Source organism: Podarcis melisellensis (assembly GCF_964234715.1).
Source record: "Podarcis melisellensis genome assembly, chromosome: 11".
Classification (NCBI taxonomy): Eukaryota; Metazoa; Chordata; class Lepidosauria; order Squamata; family Lacertidae; genus Podarcis; species Podarcis melisellensis.
The window spans coordinates 10648861-10662273 of NC_138543.1; the positions used below are offsets into that span (position 1 = coordinate 10648861).

The window sequence follows — 13413 nt, forward strand, 5'->3', positions numbered from 1 at the left end:
TGGGCAATGAAGGAGAATATGCTCTACAGTGTCCGGGACATTCATAGAGCATCTGCAGAGTCTCTTGTTTCTAGGAATGTTTTGATATCTTCCCCTGACAAATGCTGAGGGAAAAACATTCAAGCGGGCCAGCATAAAAGCCCTACGTTGGGCTGGGATTATTAGTTTAGTGACGTAATTGGCTCTGCTATCTAAGATATTTAATTCATAGAATATGGGGGAGCAAATTTTGTTTACAGCTGCCGTAATATTTTGTCTCTCGACATCCTTTAGTCTAGTTAGGATATTATGGGAAATATATTGCTCATTAGAATTGTACAGGGACTCCAGCTCGACGCCTAAAGATTCAATCTTTTTTTCGAGGTGCTGATACCATCTTGATTTATAGGAGTCTTTGAGCAAATCAGCGAGCAGACTTGATGGAGGGCAGCGGAAGTGGCAGCGTAACCAGTACTTTATTGAGGTGGACCATGCCCAATATTCCATTGTGTGTATGCCTATTTCTGCACACATTGTTTCATATTTGATCATAGCTGGGAGTCCAAGAATACGTCTCAGAAAGCTAGAGTGAATCTTTTTTAAATCATTGTTATATGCTTGGACCCATAGCGGGATCGAAGGGCCGGCCGAAAGCAGGGTTCTGTTGTATGATCAAAGACAACTTAGGGTTTGAAATCAAGCAACTAGAAGAATGCTTACCACTTGCACAAGCTCTACTTTTAACCCAAAACAAAGATTCTTTGCTACTTGTAAATGTCTATATCCCCCCAACCAAAAATAACAGCAGCAGTGAAAACTGGTCACAACTAACCTCTTATATAGAAAACTTGACCGATAAATACCCAAATGCCTCACTGATAATAGCAGGTGATTTTAATGCCAGAGTAGGAACCAACAATGAACAACTATGTAGCTTATGAATTAAATTAAAAAAATTAAAAAAATCTCCTACCGTCCTTCTGTTAAAAACCCCACCCCACCCTCCCACTATATATAAGGGTCTGGTGACTTCTGTTTCAGTGTACCTGAAGAAATGTGCATGCATGCAAAAGCTTATACCCAGAACAAACTTAGTTGGTCTCTAAGGTGCTACTGGACAATTATTATTTTTATTTATTTATTTATTTATTTCGACTGTGTCAGACCAACACGGCTTCCTACCCGAGCTTATGAAGTTTCAGTATGTAGTATATTCACTGACCTTAAAGAAAATTCTAAAGGATTCTTCAAAATTCCACAGAAGGCAAAAGTGCTTAGAGAGGGTGGGGAAATAAAGAGAAATCCTACAAATGTTTCCCTCAGAGTCATTTGAGGTCTGGGTTTCCCTCAACATGTGAAATGGAAAGCGTAACTATAATGAGCAAAAAACAGAGCTTTAAATAAAGGCGACAGGGATGGGCTTCTTACAATGCCCTGCCTGTTCCACAAGAACAGTTACAGTAATTTGGGGATATTCATTTTCATTCTTACCAGCTTCTAATGGCAGGGGGGGGGGGTAAGAAGCAACAGGTTATTTAATTTAAATTTAAATGACTCTGTTACTTAAAATAGAGTTTACAGAAAAGCCTTTTGGAAAACTCCCATGGAATTTTTAATAGCACATTATACCAAATACAGTTATGAAGCCTGAAAAGCTAATCAATGAATCTATCCACATTTTCCTCTTGGGGAAAAAAAAATGTGGGCATGCATTGGATTCTAAATAAATAATAATGATGGGGAAAAAACCCAATTCAAACAAAAAATGTAAAGGGGAAAGTGTCACATTCATCCACCTGAGCACATTCATACAGAAGGCTGTATGTTTGCTGCTAACCTTTGTTCTTATGTCCTGGTCTCCTCTGGGAGATGCATATGCATCTGTATCAATATCTGTGGGATTACTCTTTTCAGTAGCATACCCATATCTTTCTCTGCAATCCCCAAAGCGATGACATTGTAATTCAAGTTTCTCTGCCAGTGTGGTGTAGTGGTTAAGAGCGGTAGTCACTTAATCTGGGGAACCGGGTTCGTGTCTCCGCTCCTCCACATGCAGCTGCTGGGTGACCTTGGGCCAGTCACACTTCTCAGAAGTCTCTCAGCCCCACTCACCTCACAGAGTGTTTGTTGTGGGGGAGGAAGGGAAAGGAGAATGTTAGCCGCTTTGAGACTCCTTAAAGGGAGTGAAAGGCGGGATATCAAATCCAAACTCTTCTTCTCTTCTTCTTCTGCCTGCCCTCTGTGACGAAAAGTTGGTTTTGCTGGATCAGTTGGATCAAAAAACAAAACAAAGTTCCGGGACTTCCGGGTTGGCGCCATCGCCGAATGGCGGACTCCCTCCGAGCTCCGGAGGGAGCCTGCTCGGCAGGGGCTGGGTTCTACCGCGCCGGCAACGTGGGGACCCTCAAAAACCATGGGCGCTGAAACCCATGGACATGGTGACTCGGCGGGCACCGTTTGCGCCCCCCCGACCCGCGAAGGAGCCTTTTTAAAGGCTGCGGAGCGGGTGACGGGGGGGTGCTATGAGTCCTCCGCTTCCCCTGCCAAGCGAAGCCGCATGCCATTTGACGGAGAGCGCTGACTTCTTCCATTGAAAATTTGGACTTAAAAGAATAACCCGTGAGTAATTGGAACTCGGATTAAAAAGGAAAAAAAAATTTTTTTTAATTCGGAGCGAGCGGGGGGAGGTGCAAAAAGGAAGTCAGCCTCCCCCCTGATGTAGAGGAGTTAAAGCAAAGGATTTGACAACTAAGATCGAGTGCAACCTTATTTTGATAAAGTTATTAAATTTCGCGATGGAAAATTATAAGCCTGGGCTGGAGGAGAAAAGTGGAATGTGAATTAAAATGCAACCCCTCCCCCCCCGGGAACCTCGGGAGCGATCCGTGAGAGCGCCGGGAGAGGAGAAAGAGAGGTTTTGACAGCTGTCAAAGGAGCTGTCAAAGCGGAAGAACAAAAAAAAGAACTTTGTTACAGGACTTTGCCGGTTACATTTGCTACAAATTGGATATAAATTGTTTAAAACAAGGAATAACAAGTTACTTTGACTGTTGGGTGTGATCTGGAAGGAAACAGAGTTACTATAATCCCTCTAGAGGAGCTGTGGGACACTACAAGTATTGCTGGCATGGAATTGGAATAGGACTTTTTATCTCCTGGAAAACTGCAGAAGTGGAACACTATTTTGTCTACAGAGGTCTATACACTAAAGGAGACAATAGATTTATCTATTGAAGAATGGAAGGGACTTGACGTAATGTTTTGTTCCTGAATAACAAAGCCTCTGCAGAGGAATTAGAAGCTTTTGGAATTAGAACATTTGTGCAGGAGAGCAGGAAAAAAAGGAGGAGAGAGATCAACAAGAACAACAAGAATAACAAGAACTGGACAAAGTTGGAAGTGGGAACATTTGGGACATCCAGATTTGAAAGGTCTAAAGAAATAAAAATGGAGTTTTTACTCTTAAATACAAAGATCTGGATGGAAAAAATGGACCTTTTTGAGTCAGACTCCTTCCAAGATTGGACATTCGATATTAAAGATGACTAAAAGACGGCAAAGACTATTAAAAAGACGGCAAAGCGGACTGGTGAAGATCTGTGGCTTAGATGTGGGAGCTCCAGGACGACAGTAGACATTGATGGACATTGGGAACGCAACCGGGAAAGGGGGGAGGGAAACTTGGAATCCAAAGGGTGTTAAATTACATTTTTTTTAAATTGGGTCAATGATAATAAGTTTAAAATTTGGGGTAAGAATTTGTTGAATTTATTTGAAAGAATTGGAATACAAGAGGGGGAGGGGAGGGGAAGTCCTGGAAAGATGCCAATGAAAATAAGGTTTTAATTTTGGATGTTTTTCTTTTTTTTGTTATATTTGAAAATCTTTAATAAATATTATTTTAAAAAAACAAAAAACAAAACAAAGTTCCTTCTTTCCCTGCCAGCAAATGGTTAATGAACGGCAGCCAGAGAGAGTTTAAAAGGAGAGGATTTGAGAGACAGCAAAGTTAGAGTGAGGTTGGTTGAAGTGGGTTGGAATAGAGGTTGGAGATGTCGGGAGACAGGTTAGGAGACAGGTTGAGGTAGAAAGAGTGAAACCAAGAAAGAGTTGGTTCTGGGAAGAAGAAGAAGAAGAAGAAGAAGAAGAAGAAGAAGAAGAAGAAGAAGAAGAAGAAGAAGAAGAAGAAGAAGAAGAAGAAGAAGTAGTTATTATTTGTACCCCACCCATCTGGCTATCTGGCTGGGCTTCCCCAGCCACTCTGGGCAGCTTCCCAAAAATATTAAAATACTGTAACACATCAAACATTAAAAGCTTCCCTAAAATGAAGAAGAAGAAGAAGAAGAAGAAGAAGAAGAAGAAGAAGAAGAAGAAGAAGAAGAAGAAGAAGAAGAGGAGGAGGAGGAGGAAGAGGAAGAAGAAGAAAAAACTTCCACTCTGAGTGTATTGTGAAGGACAGAGTGTGGTGTCCTGTAGGAGGAATAGACCAGAAATTTTACTGGGAGGCAGAGGTTGAGCCAGGAGAAGTAGGAGCTGGAAAAGAACAGCCTACTTGGGACTCTAATCTAGTCTGGAGGGGAAATCTTTTAAGGAAATGAAGAAACTCCCAAAGCCAGTGAAGGGAGGGGTGTGTGGAGACCCCTTGGGTCTATTGCTTAAGGTACCTCAGGAACAGGATTGTTAAAGGGGGTGGATAACTGAAAGAAAGTATCGCCGTATAAAGGAACCAAACCTATAATGCAAAAACAACTGAGGACGAATTAAGTGTAATCGTATTGTATGCCTGAAGTAACCTAAGTTTAATCCATTTGTGTTATATACTATCTTGCCTTAAAAAAAATCTTTATTGTTTATTTAAAGAAAACCTGTCTGAGACTACAACTTACTAAATATCCCCTCACAAAGGTCGCCCGCAGGATACTCTGGGCTAGAATTTTAAGAGGAAAGGGAAACAAACCTTCAGGTAAAGGGTTGTTCAGTGAGGTGGGGGCAATTTATCTAAGTGAGAGGGGGACCAAGGGTGTGAGAGGAAAAAGTCGCACCCGACGCACCCTCTATTTCCCTAGCAGCTGCTTGTGGAACTACATTGCATATTGCATTTTTTAATTATGAAACATTAGCAGGGGGAGAGAAGAGTAAAAGATATGGGACAGCTGTTTTTCATGGGAGTCAAAGCTCTCCAGTGATTTTAACTTCTTCCTTATATTGATATAGTTCATTGGGGAATGTAATATATTACCATGTACTAGTCAGAGTTTGAAGGAACTCTTAGGTCTGACTAAAACCCTCACAGAGTTTAACAAATCAAGGTTTGACCACCCTATCTAGGTTTAAAAAAAGGTAAGGGATCCCTGGACGGTTAAGTCCAGTCAAAGGCGACTATGGGGTTGAAGCACTCATCTGGCTTTTAGGCCGAGGGAGCCGGCATTTGTCCACAGACAGATTTCTGGGACATGTGGCCAGCAGGACTAAACCACTTCTGGCACAATGGAACACTGTGATGGAAACCAGAGCGCATAGAAATGCCATTTACCTTCACGCTGCAGTGGTACCTATTAATCTACTTGCACTGGCGTGCTTTCGAACTGCTAGGTTGGCAGGAGCTAGGACAGAGCATTGGGAGCTCACCTTGTCAGGGGATTCAAACTGCTGATCGGCAAGCCCAAGAGGTTCAGTGGTTTAGACCACAGCGCCACCTGCTTCCTGAATAAACAAGCATACAATCACTGATAGGCCCACCTGCCATTGTGAGGCTCAAAGCAAAGAAAATGATGCCTCCCCAGTTGTTGCCATTGGTTGTGGGTTTCTTGTGATGTCACAAAAGCACTTGGCAACTGAGTGCATATAAGGGCAGGCCAAGGGGAAAGCCCTTTTCTGTTTCCAGCAGGACACACCTGGCAATGGATTTGACATTCAGCACTGCCCAGGTTTCTTCCACTTGGAGGAGGCAAACAGGTGAATGGAAGGAGGCAATCCTCTGGTAGTGGGATGCTAGGGAGCGATAATAAGGCAAGTTTGCTTGCTTGAAGGCTGCTGGTATCTGTGATTAGAAGCTGGTGGACATCTCATGCTGGACCTAACAGTAGCTTCTGGCACAATGGGACACTGTGACGGAAACCAGAGCGCATGGTAACACAATTTCCCTTCCCACTGCAGCGGTACCTATTTATCTACTTGCATCGGTATACTTTTGAACTTCTAGGTTGGCAGGAGTGGGGACAGAGCAACGGGAGATCACCCTGTTTTGGGAATTTGAACCACCAACCTCCTGTTCGGCAAGCCCAAGAGGCTCAGTGGTTTAGACCACAGTGCCACCCTCATCCCTAGCCATGCTGAACATGGTGACCAGGATGAATGTTGTTGGGTAGGTAGATGGTTGTGCCATCCTGGAGCTGGTGCAGTGATCAAGCCTGGTTTGGGATTGATGCCATCACAGGATGGCTGTGAGGCTGGCTCAGGACCCAACAGATCCCAGGCCAACTAAGGCTCTTCCCCTCCCTACATCCCATTTTGGGGCTTTCTGCTGCACTTTCACCTATCTGCACAGTTCATAAGCAGAAGGGGAAGCTCCATGCTGTTGGAGTGATGCTGACATCACATTGCAAGTGAAGCTCAGAAGTCCTGGGCCTGAAGAAGACTACTGTATTTGGCATTCAGGGGCAGGGAGCGGGGGTTGACAGAAAAAGAGCTGTACCTAACTTCCTAATTCACTACAAACTTCCAGAAAAATTGCAAACTAAACATGCTTCTTCCTCTTCCTTTAAGAAGTCTTCATTTCTTTTTATGAACAGATGATTGCCGGTGGCTTTACAATGTGATTGCATTAAAGCTAACACTCCAGTTTTCACTGTAATGTCCTCTTAAAATAAAATCACAAATTTCATATTCATCACTAAACTTGTGCCTTTTTTCTTTTCTTTTCTTTTCCCATTGTCATTGTATCTATGTGGTTTGGTCCTAGTATGGAAGATTGTGAAACTATTAAGGCACTAGAAATACTGTAACCTAAGAATGAATGTATTCCCACAGTCCACACACCGATGGTGTATAACATGCAATGGGATAGTGACTGCAGATGTTTTATGCTTTAGCAATAGCAGCAATTTTGCCTCTCTCTCTTTTTTAAGGTAAAGGTAAAGGTACCCCTGCCCGTACGGGCCAGTCTTGCCAGACTCTGGGGTTGTGCGCCCATCTCACTCAAGAGGCCAGGGGCCAGCGCTGTCCGAAGACACTTCCGGGTCACGTGGCCAGCGTGACATCTCTGGCAAGCCAGAGCTGCACACGGAAACGCCGTTTACCTTCCCGCTAGAAAGCGGTCCCTATTTATCTACTTGCACCCGAGGGTGCTTTCGAACTGCTAGGTTGGCAGGCGCTGGGACCGAGCAGCGGGAGCGCACCCCGCCGCGGGGATTCGAACCGCCGACCTTTCGATCGGCAAGCCCTAGGCGCTGAGGCTTTAACCCACAGCGCCACCTGCGTCCCACCAATTGAGGATTTTTTACAAATCCTCAATTAATTTATTTATGATATTTGAGAAACTGACAACATTTTAATGCATAGTGTGAGGTCTACTTAAATATTTCCAGTTGCACCCATACTAGTTCAAATGCAGTTTGCTTACTGATGATGTTTTATTTGAAAGTGGCAATAGGACATGAATCCCTCTAACTGCAACACATCTCTAGATAGGGCTGAGAATGTCCCCTGTAGAACTGCTGTACAATACTGTGGAAAATATTACAGCACAGTGGTACCTCGGGTTACATACGCTTCAGGTTACAGATTCCGCTAACCCAGAAATAGTACCTTGGGTTAAGAACTTTGCTTCAGGATGAGAACAGAAATCATGCTCCAGCGAAGCGGCAGCAGCAGGAAGCCTCATTAGCTAAAGTGGGGCTTCAGGTTAAGAACAGACCTCTGGATTACTTAACCTGAGGTACCACTGTACAATATTGTCCATTATTGTATAGACAACATTGATGGGCACCACAATTTAGAGGATGCAGAGGAGGGCAACCAAGATGATCAAGGGTCTGGAAACTAAGCCTTCTGAGTAGCAGTTGAAAGAGCTGAGTGTGATAGCGATCTTCAAATATCTCAAAGGCTGTCACATGGAAGGTGGAGCAAGCTCATTTTCTCCAGCTCTGGAGTGTAGAACTCAAACCAATGGCTTCAAGTTACAAGAAATGAGATTCCAATTAAATGTCAAGAAGAACTTTCTGACAGTAAGAGCTGTTTGACAGTGAAACAGTCTCCCTTGGGAAGATTGTGGAATCTCCTTCTTTAGAGGTGTTTAAGCTGAGGTTGGGTGGCCATCTGTCATGGAAGCTTTAGCTGAGATCCTGCATTGCAGGAGGTTGGACTAGATACAATTCTATGAGTCTATGATCCAATAATCAAACTCTGTATAATGTAACTTGCTGTGTGCTTACATCCCCTGTTGGAAACCTGGCCTAGTCAGGAAACATAATATGGCCTTTTTTAAAAGGGAGAGGACATTTTAGATAGGCCAAGGGAGAACTGAAATACAGTTCTGATTTAGTAAAAGAGAGCCCTCAAAGCTGGCTGTTCCAGCCTCTGAGAATTGGAAACTGAGAAGTTTGTTATACTTTACAAATAACTGGCAGTGCCAAACTCAGAATGATTAAGGGCAAGATGCTTGTCAAACCTATCCAGCCAGTTTCCCATTCAAGGGCAACACCTGAAAGAGCGATGCCAGATAAGATACATAATAAAAGGTTTGTCCCAGTTAGGTCCTCAGTATTTGCAATAAGCTGCCAAATATAAAAATTGGGGCAGTTAGCTAAATGGATTTTCAGTTTATGAAAGTAAAGATATCAATGGAAACAAGTAACATAACACATTATAATTATGGTAGGTAGAGGTAAACCTGCCCTAGATCTGGGAATATATTTGAGGTACATAAGACAAAGTGACCCTTTATGCACTGCCACATCCATAGTAAATATGTGAGCATTTACAACAGAACAAATTAACTTTGGTGTGGATATAAAAAGCTCACCTTGTCATCGGGAGGAGATACTGTCAGAGGATTTGCACTGATGCAGATGACAAGTGAAAGGCAAAGGGAATCGAGGTCTAGATGCCAAATGAAAGCCTACTTTCATGACCACCTCTAGCACAGGAGCCTCTGTTTGTGATGACCGCAAGTCTCCAGAACCACACTCATTATGCACTGCAAGTGTGTGCTCATTTGAGAGCCAATATACCTTAGTGTCATGGTGGGGGACTTGTGGCCCTCAAGGCATTTCTGGATAGCTCAGTTGGTTAGAGTGTGGTGTTGATAATGCCAAGGTTTCAGGTTCGGTCCCCATATGAGACAGTTGCATATTCCTGCATTTCATGAGGTTGAACTAGATGACCCTCAAGGTCCCTTCCAACTCCACAATTCTCCACAATTCATCTTGGCTGGGGCTGATGGGAGTTGGAGTCTAGCAATATCTAAAGATCTTTAGGCTCCCCATCTCTGTCTTCATGGCTGAGAAACTGAGCTGCAGACCCTAGCGTTTCAGTTCAGGTCTTCATTTCTTCCATGTAATCAGTAGCTGCTCTAACAAAAGCCATAATCTCTTAGCCCCTCCACCCAAAATGGAGGGATGTTATTGTTTAGTCGTTTAGTCGTGTCCGACTCTTCATGACCCCATGGACCAGAGCATGCCAGGCACTCCTGTCTTTCACTGCCTCCCACAGTTTAGTCAAACTCATGCTGGTAGCTTCGAGAACACTGTCCAACCATCTCGTCCTCTGTCATCCCCTTCTCCTTGTGCCCTCCATCTTTCCCAACATGAGGGTCTTTTCCAGGGAGTCTTCTCTTCTCATGAGGTGGCCAAAATATTGGAGCCTCAGCTTCAGGATCTGTCCTTCCAGTGAGCAGTCAGGGCTGATTTCCTTCAGAAGGGATAGGTTTGATCTTCTTGCAGTCCATGGGACTCTCAAGAGTCTCCTCCAGCACCATAATTCAAAAGCATCAATTCTTCGGCGATCAGCCTTCTTTATGGTCCAGCTCTCACTTCCATACCCTTAGCATATTCCTGCAAATGGCTGGCAGAAGAGTGCTGAAATTCAAGAGTGGGCATGAAGCAGTCTGGTGTATGTCACTTTCCCATTCATTTGTTAATAAGCTCCATCCTGTTCCAGCATTAATCTGCAATTTGTAAAAATCTGCACATGAAAATTGCATTCAAGTGGGCTTGTAATCAGACCGAGAAGCGACTAATATATTGAAGCTGGCTATGAAAATGGGTTCTGGCCATGAGTCTTCAGTTCTTATAGGAAATAGCCTTTGAAACACACCCCGTTATCCTTTTCTTCTTCAAGCGAACTGTTAACATCCCTTGAATGTGCAATGAAGAACGGATATGAATAAGTGATTCTGCCTTTTAAAATCATAATCTATCAAGGTTTGTACAGCTGATGCTAATATTTATGAATAGAAATTATATGGAACGCTGACATAAGCAGAGAGTTTCTGCAGTCGGCTTGACCTCATGCAAATGATATCACCTTCAGGAGACATTTCCCCTCACAGCCTAGAGCTAAGGCTTTCGTTTAGTCTCTGTCAATGGAGATCCTTCCAACCCAAAAGTCCAAAAAGCTGAGGTCAAGCTCCGGCAGTGACACAGCAGAGGCAGCAGATCAGTTTTAATGTCCAAGGGACAAATTAACTTCCCCCCTCCCCTGCCTTACTAATCCACCTTGAGTCACCCAAAGATCTTGTCTTCCGCCACCAGTTCAGCTCTGACGCTATGAGCCTTCTGGTTGAGAGAAATGTGCTTAAGGTGATGGAATGGGAGAAAATGTGTGTGAAAACTGGGGGAGATTCAGCTAGCCTCACCCACAGGCCCCTTTGGATGCTAAATCAGACCCCACACCCAACAAACCAAATGTGGCTGTCCCCATATCTGACGAGTTAACATAGATGTTCCCAAGCTTTTAATCCTGCAGATCACTCCTATAAACCATTCAGCCTCATTTCTTTTTAGTTTTAGAGATGTGACACAACCCCATTTAAATTTCAACCGTGTTATAACTTGCAAGCGCCAAAGTCAAGTGATTCAGTCAGAATTTATTTCCTTCTCTTTCATGCTGTTTTCTTAACGGCTCTCCTTTGAGTATTCTGTCACCATTAAAAGTTATTATTGCTTTGTAACCTTTCGCATCCACTTTTCAGTCTCTTGAAAATGGAAGGACATTTGTCTTCCTGAGCTACAATTATGAGGTTTGGGCTTCCTTTGAACTACAGCAGCAGACCCAGAGAAAGAAGCAGAAGCTGGAGACATGGTTTCTATGAACTCTACTTTCAGCCACACTGAAGTGCTAATCATGCTTTTCTCATAATCTTGAAGTGTTTGTTTCTAACGCACCAATCTTAGTGCATTAAGACAACCCTTAGAACCACAGAGATCATACTCTCCTCAAAGAGTTATTGGCCAATCTTCTAAAATTGATTTTTCTCCCCCCCCCACGCCCCCCACTCCATTCATTTGTTACTAAAGTGAATGCTTAAAGCAGCCATTTCACTGGCATGTTTGCTCTTTCTTTCATCATCACAAATAGTCATTTACATTTTCCCTTACTCTTTCAAAGGCCGTTCTGAATACAATTATTTTCAGAAGAGATCTCATAATAAAAATTGATCAGATATAGTAGGAATTCACTTCTTTAATTATTTATGGCTATGGCACCATTGGGATGTGTGCTGCTTTACAGAAGAATAGATGGACGGGCTGTTGTCTCCCCTGACGACTTGTAATTGAAATTTCAACAGCAGATGACACAACAAATGGTTGGGAGGAAAGGAAGGAGCCCAGGCAAAAAGCGATCAATATGAGCAAATGCATTTCAGTTAGGGAGGAGGAATCCTAGATTATTAGACGGCCTGGATTAAAGCAGTTGCATCCTATCCTGCTGAATTCAGATCTGGTCTCAGTCATACATGTCCCAGTCACAGCTCTATGTCAAAGTGGAGTTCCTTCTGTGAGGCTAGTCTTGAAGGACCAGTTGCCCTGGGACTGGGCAAACCCCTGGCCTGAAATCCTGGAGAACTACTGTAGGCAGTGCAGGCAATTCTGAGCTAGATGTGTGTCAATATGAAACAAATTTCAATGTTCACATTCTGGCTCTTGTCATTAGCTTGGGGACCAACAGCTACACCATCAACCTCCCTGGAATAGCATCAAGACAAGAGAGAGACCAACCTGGCTCCATCCAGTGGCCAGAAAAAGAGCAACTGTAAGGTTCTTCCCACCCCCTTGTATGAAAGAAATCTCCAAGTGATGGTTACCCAAGGACTGCAGAAGCAAGAAAAGGGGCACTCTGGCCAAAGGAACAGGCACCACCAATTGCTATTTAAGCAAGAAAACCAGCAAGGGAAAATCAATCCAACCTGAATTGGATGTCAATGGTCACTTATAAGCTGGCCATTTTGTTCTGATCTCGAGTAACTAATCTCCTCTGCCTTGCCTTTCCACTCCCCTTCCCTTGTGTGTCTTGTCATTTTAATTCATAGGCCTGATGGCGTAGCCCATCATTTATTGATGTGACCTGCTTTGGCATCCTTGAAAAGCAAGGCTCGGCAAAGAAAGAAAGAAAGAAAGAAAGAAAGAAAGAAAGAAAGAAAGAAAGAAAGAAAGAAAGAAAGAAAAAGAAAGAAAGAAAGAAAGGCTCTCCTCTCTCCTCTCTCCTCTCTCCTCTCTCCTCTCTCCTCTCTCCTCTCTCCTCTCTCCTCTCTCCTCTCTCCTCTCTCCCCTCTCCCTCTCCCTTCCCTCCTCTGTTTTTCTGGGGGTTTTTTGCAGGTCTCTAAGTACAGAATGACTATCAGTATAGCCAATGAATCATCTGTATGGGAGGGAGCCCAACACAGGGTCTGGATTGTGCTCTTGCTGTCCTTGCATTGTTTATCAGAAATACCATTTCCTCCATCTCATTGTTACACCCCTTCTTCCAAAATAAGTATATTCTCTGTATCTCAAGTTTAAAGGACTGTCTAAATGTAAAATCCCTCCTGCCTTTTATCGCAGCATCACTGTGAGTGGGAGGGAGCCTGCACCCAGCTTTATAAATCAAGTTTCACCGGGGGGGGGGGAGGGAGGAACTGGCTTTGATACTAATACTCTCCAATTATCCTTGTGAGATACTTTGAGGCCTCCTAAATGTTCTTAGAATTAAAGTGGGCGGGGGGAGTACATAAGAGATAAAACTTCAAGAGGGCTAGAGAGTTTCAAGAGGAAACATTTTATAGCTCATATAGGCAGACATTTGATAAGGGGAGATGGCAAGCATTGTATACGGAATTTCAGACACGATTTAAGTGGGACGTTTCTAAAAGAAATTGCCCACACAACTGAAGAGGAAGTAATTCTAAGAGTCTTTTAAGAGCTGAGTCCGTTTCCAGAATGCATCACGGGGGTGAAG

At 43.5% G+C, this 13413-nt stretch overlaps 1 protein-coding gene across 1 annotated transcript in view; it reads right to left on the bottom strand.

Annotated features, from left to right (window-relative positions):
* The window catches only part of CNTNAP4 (contactin associated protein family member 4), a gene marked incomplete at its 5' end in the record, with an annotated part of 472706 nt that extends 466979 nt beyond the window's left edge, over positions 1-5727 (bottom strand). The window contains one exon of the mRNA XM_081930406.1: positions 5668-5727. Coding sequence (XP_081786532.1) covers positions 5668-5725 — 58 coding nt within the window. The remainder of the gene's footprint in view (positions 1-5667) is intronic.
* Between the last annotated feature and the right edge of the window lie 7686 nt (positions 5728-13413).